Source organism: Amblyomma americanum, chromosome 3 (genome assembly GCF_052857255.1).
Source record: "Amblyomma americanum isolate KBUSLIRL-KWMA chromosome 3, ASM5285725v1, whole genome shotgun sequence".
Lineage (NCBI taxonomy): Eukaryota > Metazoa > Arthropoda > Arachnida > Ixodida > Ixodidae > Amblyomma > Amblyomma americanum.
Window position 1 is genome coordinate 182,055,255 of NC_135499.1, and position 12,163 is coordinate 182,067,417.

The 12,163-nt window shown below is 53.7% G+C and overlaps 1 protein-coding gene across 1 annotated transcript in view; it reads right to left on the reverse strand.

The window, feature by feature from the left end:
- The window catches only part of RhoGEF64C (Rho guanine nucleotide exchange factor at 64C), a 124,774-nt gene that overhangs the window by 54,026 nt on the left and 58,585 nt on the right, over nucleotides 1-12,163 (reverse strand). Inside the window, 2 exon segments of the mRNA XM_077659071.1 lie at nucleotides 200-260; nucleotides 262-2,826. Coding sequence (XP_077515197.1) covers nucleotides 200-260; nucleotides 262-2,760 — 2,560 coding nt within the window. The 5' untranslated portion in view covers nucleotides 2,761-2,826.

Here is a 12,163-nt window from a genome sequence, read left to right on the forward strand (position 1 = left end):
ACTTCTGTGGGACTGAGCTGCCGAGGCAGGTTTCTGTGCGGCCGAGAGTGAGAAAAAGAGGTGCTCTAAATTTGCTGCCGGCAAAATAGATTAGCCGTAGCGGTGGCTGATGTAAGTAGAGACTGTAAAAGGAAGTGATTTGCGATTGCCTGAAACACGACAACGTGTATAAACAAACAGCAGCAATATTCGTACTCACCGGCAGATACTCGTCTTGGCGAAGCAGAACCAGCTGGAATTGGTGGAGGCGGTGACAGCGGGTCTGGATATCCGATGTTCCATCGGCAAGGACAGCTTCAAGTCAGAGGTGGCCTCTGCTTTCGTGGGTAGCACCTTGACGCCGACCTTCTGATAGATCCTTGTGTCCGCCTTTGTGTTTCGCTGTTGGCTTAACTTTCCTTCCCGAGGCTGAGGAGACTTGTGGTCTTTTGAAACATCCGTTCTTGTGTTCTGAACATCATGCTTCTTCCGGGCAGGGCACTCTGGCCTTGTGCTCTTTGAAGCATCCTTAATCTCTGGACCCTGTGTTAGTGGAGCATTCTCGGTGACTGACTCTGCTTCCTGTCGAAGAAAGACTTGGCCTTTTACATCCTCACGATCACTAACCTGCAATGAAGTCTTCTCTGGCCCAGCCTCTGGAACACTCTGCGTCTGGGTTGGTACAGGTGGTGCTTGAGGCTTTGAGGATTTTTTAACCGCTGGCTCTGTTTTACTTGTGGTATTGCTCGCTTCCAAACCAATGACAACGTCTTGTTTGCAACCTCGTGATACGTCATGGTTTGAGGTGACTTGACCATCGTAGCGTTCACTTGGAGAATCTCGGCCGTACGAAACGGGTTTCGGACTCAGAGGAGGTGAAACTAGCTGTGGGCTTTGAGGAGTCTCTGATGTTTTATCTGGTGTATCGCTCTTGACACGGTCATCGCGCGCGTCCTTCGAGTATTCATCCTCAAAGGTTTCTTGGATGGATGACTTACATTCTTCTTTTTTATCACCGCTTCCTTCTCGGAGGACGCCTTCTTGTAGAGGGTGGTACTTTTTCTCCGTCACTTTGCTTTCAGCTTCGACAGCGACTTTTCCCGCATCGTTTCCTGCAAGTTTAGTGTCCTGTGAATTGTAGCTGGAAATCACCTCGTAGTCAGCATCAGCGTCGTAGCTGCTGCAGGGGCTGTCATTGCCGTTGACCTCGAGGGAAATGCCCTTTTCTTCGCTACAAGGCACGATGTTGATGTTGGTTCCGTGGCTACCGGAACTTGATCGCACATCACAATTGACGCTTACCTCACCTTTACTGTAGAAGGAACCATTAACTTGGTGATACTGCCTATCTGGCTCGGAATCCACGCTTACTGCGGAACTCACAGGGACTACCGCTGACTTTTGGTCAAGTTTTGGACTTTGGTTCTCACTGGTGTGCTCTATTCTAATATCTATGCGTGGCTGGGGCTTTACTTCCACCTTATGATTTCCTCTCACTCGAACTTGGGTGTTGAACCGCTGCTCCAGTTTTAGTTCGGCCTTTCCGGCCTTCCTCTCCTCCCTCGGCGGCAGCCTTCTCTCTGCGTATGTGTCACCTCCGGGCTCAAATTTGGAATCGGCCTTCAACACCGCTGCGGCTTCGCTTTTGCGAGTCTGAGCACCTTCCGTTGCACCGTTCGCGGTTGCGTGGCGCCGCTTCGTGTTGCTCTGTCCGTTGACGTACGTCGCCGGGCGGCTCTTGGTGGCCACTGCCTCCCAGGAGGAATCGAGGCGCGGGCGCGTCTTCTTCGCTTCGGGCCGAGCCTCGTGCGGGTTCTCCCAGGGCTCTTCCTCCCACGCTTGAGAAGACGCGCACTCGCTGCCCTCCTGGAAGGTGACCTTCTTGTATGTCCCGTGAGACGACCGGCCCCTGTGCGTGGCATTGAGGGATTTCCTTTCCGGCGCCTTCTTCTTCTTCAGAATGCCCCTGGGCTGACTGCTCAGCGTCGGACTCTTGGCGGCGGGCCGCACTGGCGAGCAGGACTGGGAGCGCCGCGTGCACGACGAGGAAGCTTCTGCGCGTGTCTTGGCGGCCGCCGGCGCCGACACCTTGCGCACGAGCGGCGGCGAGTAGGATATCTTAAGGTCCTTGAAGCGGCCTGCTTCCAGCCCCACGTCGCTGTCCTCGTCGTAGTCCGGGTCCGGTTCCTCGGGCCAGAGTTCGAGGCTGGCCGGAGGTCGCGACACGGCAGCATTCTTGGCGGGAGACTGCCGCGAAGGCGGGGATCCAGGTTTGATGGCGGCGCTGGAGCCGTTCTTCTTCCCGCCGTTCAGGAGCACGTTACAGTTGAGGTCGTCGTCGTCGCTGTCTGGCGCCGCCGGCGTGCGCAGGTACTTCTTGATGAGATCGTACGCCGTGACGTCACACTCGAGGATCGACCTACGCGATGAGACCGAGCTGAAGCGGTCTTTGCGGTTCAACTTTCGCAGCAGAGGGTCGGCTGCCGCGGCCAGGTAGACGTCGGCTGCCGCCCCTCCTCCGTGGACGACGCTGGCGGCAGACCGGCGCCTGGGAGCGTGTCCGCGCCCGAGCGAGGCCCTGCCCAGAGACGCGGCGCCCAGCGATGAGGCCCCCAGGACGTGGTAGTAGAGCGCGGCGTCATCGATCTCGGGCCGGCGGCCGCACGTGCAGCCGGGCCTGCGGCAGCAGCCCCGCACGGAGCCATAGCAGCGGGGGTCGCCGTACAGGCCGACGGGAACCGCTGACAGGGTGCCGTACTTGGGCTGCCGCATCTTGGACATGGCTCAGAGAAGAGGAGGCCGCGGACGCATGCCGGCGACGGGGGCCGTCAGCTGGCCGGGGGCAACCTGCGACAAAAGAGGGAGAACCAGGTTAGACAGGAACACGTGCAATCGGACACGGTCAATTCAAGTGTACACATTCCGATGCGATGCTCTCCATTTAGTTTCCACACGCGTCAGCTGACCCCGAATGATAGCTGCGTCTTCTATACGTATACGCTAATGCGTTCGGATATTATGCGTGTGGCGCAAACGCTCGCTGGCAAGCATGCAACAGTTGACCGCCATACGAAACATTCGCCGGAAGGAATGCAGCAATCTTTTCCTCTTCGCTTCCCACGTCTTCCATCGTCGTGTACGAAGCGAACAAGGTGTCATTGAACTTGAGTAAATATTTTTCTCCCACGGGGACTCTCAGCGGTCGGCGGAATCCCGCCGTGTCCGTTCCGCATGCACTGTGGAAGCACGCGAGGCGGAAAGGAGTCAGCACTCTTGCGGCGCCGGCCATTCCGCCCTCCAGGAGGCACGCTTCAGTGCTTTGTTCGGCACGAGGAAGCCTCGGCGCCATTTTCGGGTTAGCGCTGCTGTAGCCTCTTACGATTGCCAAACAGTGAAGGAGACAGAGAGCAAGCAAGCACCGGGGGATCATACCGCGCTGCATACTGGTAACCACCATCCGGGCTGTTAATGGCCACTGCGTTCACATTTGCATAGACAAAGAGCACGACTTGTGACGAAGCCAACCGTACCCTTGGCTGGGAACGCGAGGAGCGCAACCTCTCGTGCGTGATATCAAACATCTGCAGCTGCCGGACTCGGCTGTTTTGGCCGTTAATGAGACAGCCGTTTGTCTTGGCCCTCACACTATTGAAACACCCGCGGCTCAACGCGAGGCAAGTCGTAGGGCACCTTCTCGCGTGCTGTTCGCATTACAAGTCCACGCTGCGATTGCGTCTACGCAGCGTCACGGATGCGTGCGAGCGGACCCCTCGCACGTTTCGGGCCGTGCAGCACGCGAGGCTTGCTTTTATATCTCGACGAGCCTGCCGAGGCAAGTCCCGCGAGCCTGGACACTCGCCAGGCTCGTTAACAGCTGTACTATTTATCTTCCGCACTGGAGCCTTGCGGCCCTAAGGCACAGCCGTGTAATGCGTGCGGGAGAAGAAAGTAACTCCTGCTTATGCGGAAATCTCAGGCAATGAGCGAGCGGGGAAATACAAATAAAGGGAGAGCTAAGGGGAAAGGGCGAACAGAGAGAGCGCGCATCTCGCTTCTTTCTGCGTGAAGTCCGCAGCTGCATGTGTATACCCGCCGCCTAGCTAAAAACGATGACCGGATAACCTTCGAAAGTCCTCCTGCACGCGTTAGCGTCCAATGGGCGCACCGAGAGATGCAACGTGCAGACAGGCTCCTCGACCCAAAGATGCATACACCCCCTGTATAAAGCGTGGAGAGCATAACGCGCCTTCGAGGCTGCGGGCGCACCGTCGGCTTCTATCCTCGACCGCGATTGCAGAAGCGTGAGCGCGCGCTCTCCAGCTTTGCGCCGCCGTCGCCTGGAATCTTGCTTTATTTCGCGCTCCTATTTCCGGCGGTGATTATTATGACCCAATCAGGCACGCGCTCCGCGGCGTGCTCCCGCAATGGCGCGTCTCCGTAATGCGCGGGTTGTGCCTCTTCGCCCCGCACGGGCACCCGTCAGCCAGCTGCTGCGTGCCACCGCTGCTGCTGCTGATGGTCCGCTGCTCTCGCCCAGTCGTCAGTCAGCCAGTGGCGCGCCGCGCGTCTAGAAAAATTCCAGCCCAGTCCTTAATGCGAAAGCACCGCAGACTCGAGGAAACGACAAGCCATGTCTACACTCGCTCGCGCCCGAACAGAATACGACGAGGAGAAGGAGACGGGTGGCGTGGTGGGGAGGGAATAAAAAGCGTGGATGCATGTGCAGGACATTTGCGGCATTCCTGCTGGCGCAATCGCTGCTGCTGTTGCTGCTGCTGGTGTCATGCGATAAGAAAATAAGAGAGAGAAAAAGACAGGCCGGACGCGTGTGCAGTGTTGCGTCGTCCGCGTTAGCTCGTCGTTTTAACGGCCGGAATGCGCGCATTGTGACAAACGCACCCGTCAAAATTTGCGGGGAGCCCCGAGCGCTTGCTCCCCACGACGACGTTAGTTTGAATTGTAAAGTGGTAAACGCGCTCAAGGCGTAACTTACGACTATACTTTGTCGGAGCTTAAGACGTTTTCCTTCATGCTGTTCAGGCCTAGCGAGTTCGCCGCGCTTTCCTTGACCATCGCGCTCGAGTTTCTTTAGATGAATTCCAGTGACGTACGCACCCGTATGGAGAGGAAAGGGCTGTTCGTGGCCCGGGTGCCTGCTCAGCTGTTACGGCAGCAGCTATTCGCGGCTGCCTGTCAGTCCGGAATGCCATAATAATAATAATCGCTAGCGCTCTATAGCAGGTCTCGTTTCACTGCACACGTTTCCGGTTTCGCATGCCTGCTAAAGAGGAGCGCTTCCGCAATCCTACATCGAGCAGCGTAATTGAAAGTTGAAATAACGGGTGTAGCGCGTATCGGTCGACGTATAAATGAGAGGGGCGAGAGCTTTTCCCGCTGCATATGCAATCCACCTATGGAATCCTTATCCCACTGCTATAGCTGCTGCCGTCACAAGACCGCTGCTAGCTTGAGTCTCGATCATAGCCGACCGTATTTATCTACATACAAAACGCAAAGAGCTTTGGTGCATGTTCAAGAGCCGCTCGTAGTGGGTATTCAGTTCGGAGCCATTCGCTACAATGCGGTGACACTCGTAGACCCACAGTGTGAGGTTCGGGGTGTGAACTTGCGCTAACTAAATATAACTTGTTCAAGCATCGAAATTACACCACAGAAAGTAAACAAAAAAACGCACACAAGCCATGCACTGCTGTATACAGCCTTTGTCAAAAATACACAGCCCAAAACGTTTCTATCGTCGGCGTTTCACACCTCTCGACAGCGGAAGGAACTCTGGTCTCCACCCATCTTTACAGCTCCCAAGGGGTGTATATGGAGAGCCCCACTGCCTGCGGCTTAGAAGTGAAGTCCTGGGGCTGTATTTATTTTTGCCAAGGGCTGTATATATCGTATCCGGTCGCTTGTATATAGGTAATGTCATGACATGCACCCGCTGATCGATGAAGGGTAGGAAATTCAGTCCCCTTACAAAAATTTGTTTACGCAGTCTTTAGACAGTACAAATACTATAGACAGCCTTTAGAAAATCAATACGTTTATGGCCATACACTTATAGTAGACTTTAGTACATATACTATGAATAGACAAAAGGATATGTCTATAGAAAGTCAACAGACCCTTATAAAAATATCTTTATAGTCTATAGACTCTCCATAGACTTCTGTCTATAAACTCTATAAACTCTCTATAGACAAACCCTAGAGAACTGTCTATTATAGGCAACACAAATCCCATAGACACTCTATAGACAATCTATAGATTTATGGCAATACATTGTTAGTATACTTTTTCTAGAGGCGGTCTATAGGCTATGAATAGGCAAAAAGAAATATCTATAGAAAAGCAGTAGAGTCTATAAGAAATCTATAGACTGTCTATAGACCATTTTTGTAAGGGCCGTATGTAAGAAGTCTGTAGAAAGTCAATAGACCATTTCTATAAGGGTCAGCACAACACTGAGGAAGAGAGGGGGAAGTGCGCATGGTTGCACACAGCAGCATCGACAACACGCGGTTATTTCTCCCGTTGCTTCACAGGCACGGCCGTGCGGCGTTATAACACAGCAGGCGCACACCGCGATGGTGGCCCGCTTCTTGTTGCGTGGCCGGTAATATAGCGGCAGCACGTGCTACCCCGTGGAAACCGGTATGCGTGTTTGCTTGTGTGTGTGCGGGGGGGTGAGGGGTGGGGGGGGGGGGGAGGTGATGCTGCCGCTTGAGCGGGCAGTGCACGATTAGGCAGCAGCAGCGGCGCTGGGATCCCTTCGAGAACAACGGCAGCATATGCAGCCCCTTCGGTCGTGCAGCCGCTGAGAGCGAGTCTGAAGGAGGCCGCAATTTCTCTTCGAACCTCTATGCCTCGGCGTGCGTGCAGTTGGAGCAGGTTAACGAAGGGGCCTGCACCTGAAGTACCTGGCTATTCAAAATTCTGCAAGCAGGCTTTGCCACAAAACTGGCATGACACAAGGAAGATGGTCGACCATCGGATTTCGGCAATTACTACAAGGTGAAAGCGCAGTTTTTTTTTTTTTGTCTCACCCTTCCCAGACCGTGTTTCTTACTTCACGTTCTCACCTATGGCGCTCGTCCTGTGGCCTACGCGACTCTTTTAGGCAAGAGCCTCGCCATCTTGCTTGCTCACCTGTGAGATGTAAGAAAGCCGCCTTACGGATTTTCACCCGTGATAAGGCCCTGAGTAACGCGAACTGTTATAACTTCGTGAAGTAACACTGCCACAGCTGCTTATGCAAGCTAAGGCACACTATTTCTAACAATGACTGTGCGTTTGATCGCTTTCGTCTTTTGTTTCGTCCCCGTGTCCTTATTTGCGCGTCTGTTTACAAGTATGCTTACAAGTTTGCGAGTACCGTGAGATATCTCGGCAGCAATTTTACTATTCCCAATGCGTGAGGTCCCGAGGCAACATGCAACTGACGCAAGTCGGTTAGTTAGCAAGGTTTGTGATAATATTATTATCACCCCGCCCCGTAACAATGCACCGCACGCACGCGTATAAGCTGCGCTCGTGTAAGGGCGGCCGCATTCCCCCAAATGAGCAGCCGATCATTTGAAAAAAAAAAAGTAGGCAAAGCACGTGGTACCATTCAGACTCCGCCTGTAGAATCGCTATCACACGGAGGGCTGCCAATAAAGGGCTCTGCCAGCATGTTTTATTGCTCGAGGTTCCAGCCGGTCGTCGCACGTCAAGACTTTGAGTGTGTCACCTCTGCAGAGGATATACCATGCTGGCGCATGCTAAATTGTTTTAAAATGTAGGTCGTAGTACAAACGAGGCTCTACTCTAATTTGATTTCCACTGTAGTCGGGAAAAAATGGAGTGGGAAAGCTCCACTTTCCTATAGGGGTCAAAATCTGGAAAAATGAAAAGTGCGGCCTTTACCAATGTGTTTACGATGAATCATCAGTCAACAGGTTTTAGGCGCTCCGGATTTGTTTACACGGCCCATTTATTTACGCCTCCAATAAGCTCTCCATTGCTACAATGCGCAAATTGCCTTTCGACTATACATTGTCACTAAGCTTACCGTCTCCCCCATCTTGACATCACACTTTGCCGATGACGAGAACACGTCTCTATTTTCCCCGCAGGGAACGCAAGAACGACGAGGCATGCCTTGTGTAACGATGCATCTTGTGTCGTAAAAAAACTGCTGGTTATTCCACGAGAGGCGCCGTTGCAGGCAGGCTGGTTGCGCGCCGCGTTACAAGGGGAAGAAACAAGAAGAAAGAAGCACTTTACGAAGAAGAACCTCACTGCGAGCGCACGGGAAACGCCTCGCGCACAATATGCATCGCAGTGCGAGAATGCATTGAAGGCGACCGACGAGCAACTCCGGCGCAGCCTTGGAACGTGTCTGCGCGCACGTACACGACGGAGCCGTCCGGTGGTATTTGTGCTTTCTTTTTTTTTTATTCTCAAAAGAAGACGCTGTCGCTTGCAGTGCCAACACGAAGGCGCTCATCCGCCGCGGTCCTCTCACGTTCAGCAGCAGTGCGATGGGCACCGCGATCGAGCGTGTACTGAGTCTGCTGACATACCGACCCGAGATACCTCGTTAAGTAGCCACGTATAATATCGACAGGGTTAAAGCCTGAGGAAAACGTGCATTCACTCAGATCCTGGAGCCGGATTAAAGATCCTCGGCTGGTCTGTATGAATTTCGACGGATGGAGAGGGCGGGGTTTCGAAAGAAGCCTTTGACCGAGACATGCAAGCCTTATCTTTGCCAGCAGCCCAGCCTGATTGCTTTTGCACATGGGAGGAAAATAAAAGGCAAGGATCGCTGAAACGTGGGACGTGCGTCGTTGAGTACAGCTCGTTTTATGGTCAGGGAAGTGCTATCGCGAGACGTCTTAATTTGAGAGGCATTTCTAGCGTCGGATTGATTTCTCCCAAGGCCCAAGCTGTCAAGTGATCACGGTGTCTGACATGGAACGGGGAAGGTCATTTTATTTGTTGAGCATTAAACCGCGCTTCCACGGGCAAATATGTGAACGTACAAAATCCAGAATAAGAACCCGCAAAGATAGAATTAAATATAAACGTCCGCGCGCTCTTCCTTTCCGACACGCTTGTGTGGATCCTGAAGAAATTTAAGCGTCGTAAGTGCTGCGAAGCCCTAAATTTTAACGCATTAGAAAAGCACAGAACAAAAGCAATGGAACTGCACCGAAGATAATGTCCTGTACATACATAAATCAGCTGAAAATTCCTAATTCAGTCTTGTATAAGCATGCGTTTGATACCAAGTTAGTGAAACTAGTGTGTGATTTCATGTGACAAACACTGATACACACATACAAGCACGAAAAAAAGAGTATACATTATGGACATTCAGCCTGCCTCTTACGCATCCTACATCACCAAAGACTATCCAAACCAATTCGGACGGTCCATCCCCATGGAGGGTTCTCTAAACTCGGGAAAAACCTAAATGCCTACGATGCAATGCCGTTTTTGAGGGCTGTTTGAAGGAACCTGACTACGCGACCGGCGGAGCCAGTCCGTCGACCATAGCATCAGTACGTCTCTGCATGGTTACCTCAGACACAAGTGGTTTATAGAGGTCGCTCGCGTAGTTATGAAGTGGCTTGGGCCCCGATGATGCCGCGAAGAACGTCACATCTTAGTAGCTTTCTTTGTGTTTTTGTTTTCCTTCTGGCGATTAAGGGGCCTCTTGAAGGACTCGTCGAAACACGTCTTTAACCTCTCTGGCTGTTGAAACAGCCTTGATTCCTGCCTTTGTCGTGTCGTCGCCCTCATAAGCCGATTCTCAACGCACCGTTATGTATCTCATCTATATTGCTCGTTTTTCGTAAAATTTAACACCTCAGGCAGACAAACCGACAATGTCCTGATTATAGGACACCCGCCCTGTGGTTTTGCACCGCGCGCGATAGTTATCGTTGAAACATGTCTGGCCACCTCGCCAGGATGTTTACGGTTTTGCGAAGCACGCGGCTTTATGGTGGTGGTGGAAATTAGTGCGCAACTATTAACTGGCACAGTGCCTTACGCGGCTCAATTTTATTCCACATGACAAAGCCGCTTAGCGCAACCTTTAGAGAATGCGCTTAGGACCATGATAGCGTTGCTTAAAAAAAAGTGAAAAAGAAGAAACATGTAAGAGATGCCAGAGAACCATAAAAAAAGGCTCGTGCCGAAAGCAGGTTCGCATATTCACCACCTAGACAGGACAGAGGAAATTTCCATGTTGAGTCCCAGTTCTTTCGCGAGCGGTACGCGTGTACACCCTCTGTGGGCAACCTACGACTGCCCTGAAAGGGTAGCGCGCTTATTTCCTGCTTCCTTCCGTCGGTTTTACTGCATTTTCTTTCCCCCGTGCCTGTTCGTTCGCCCACCCTCCTTTTCTCGGGTCAGGTGCTCCAAATGTGGAGGACGTATAGCCCACGCAGTCGTTACGGCTAACGGGTCCTCCATACCGGTCGCCCGTCTTTCGCCGTGAAGAGGGTCTAATATACGATGTACGGTCTTTCTATGATGAAGATGCTATTAATGATCAATATCGTGCACGGTGCTTCCGCCCCCCCCCCCCCCCCCCCATCCCCGGCCTCCTATTCGCACCTGCACGGCCACCGCGGTGTTCTACAGGGGACAAGAGCATCACGGTGCTGCCGACACGGAGGGGGGGCACCCCGAGGGGCGGTGGTGCCGTTCTGGGCGCGTGCGCGCAGGAGCAGCAGCGCACCACCGAAGAAAATAAATGGCGAAGGGCGAGGTGGTGGCTCTTTCTTCGTGCCGGCCCCCCCAGGCGCGGAAGCGTGAACGCGCTGTGCAAGGCCCGCACGACCGGCGCGTGGGTCACGCTCCCTCGGGCCGGTCGGCCGGCCGCGCGTGGGATGCGTCCAGCGCCAGACCTTGCGCCCACACCGCTGCGCCGAGCAGGGAGGTCACGCTGGCCTCGGCCAAGAAGGGGGTGGAACACGCGTCCGCCCGCGCGGCCGGCCGGACGGGCGTGTGTCCCGTTGGCCCCGTGTATCAGCCCTGCCGCCGCGCTGCTCCGCATGCAAGGACTCCTCCTGTCCCGCGAGCGAGTTTATAAGGTGATGACGCAATCAGAAGTAACTCATCCCCCGCTCGGAAAGCCTGCCTCACCTGCCGGAGCAATCAAACGTCGCGGCGTGTGATACATGTGCTCTGTGGACTCATCATTAGGACGGCCGGACGCTCAGCTGTCTTGCGAGGGCGGTGAGGGGGTGTGTTTTATCGTCCGGAACAATGCCGTCCACGGGCCCTTGTGCAGCGACGGCTGCGGTCTCGGAAGATGCGAGGCAGTGCGACCTCGATAAGGGGAGACGGGCACGCGCAGCTGTCGAATCCTCGAGTCGGTCGAGCGTTGTATACTGACGTGAGTGGGCTTTCGCTGCTCGAGGCTGCCGGAGCGCGTCACGGACGACACCTGTTGGCTCGAGCGTTGGATAATGTGGTTTAGTTATCGCGCACTTCCGTTCTCGGCGACTTTAGAAGCTGAAGATCAGTCTTCCGTGAGCTTTGGCACTAATATTTCTGGACTGAACCACCTGCTGACCTCAGACTGAATAATAATAATAATAATTGGTTTTGGGGGGAAAGGAAATGGCGCAATATCTGTCTCATATATCGTTGGACACCTGAACCGCGCCGTAAGGGAAGGGATAAAGGAGGGAGTGAAAGAAGAAAGGAAGGAAGAGGTGCCGTAGTGGAGGGCTCCGGAATAATTTCGACCACCTGGGGATCTTTAACGTGCACTGACATCGCACAGCACACGGGCGCTTTAGCGTTATTCCTCCATAAAAACGCAGCCGCCGCGGTCGGGTTCGAACCCGGGAACTCCGGATCAGTAGTCGAGCGCCCTAACCACTGAGCCACCGCGGCGGGGCTCAGACTGAAAACCGCGTTCGCGGATCTTCCTTCCTCCTATCTCAGCACAAAAAAAAGTTATTCGCTCCCAGATATGCGCCGTTGCCTCACTAAACTCCCCCGCTGTCAACATCATTGCTTGCATAAGTAGATTCTTCAGAAATTTCCAGAGTTTCATTCATTCTCTCTCTGTATTGAAGTTAATGCTGCCGGAGCGCGAACGTCACCCAAGAGCGACAGCAGCGCAGAGGGGCGCCGAGGCACAGCCCGTTCTTGCTTGTGT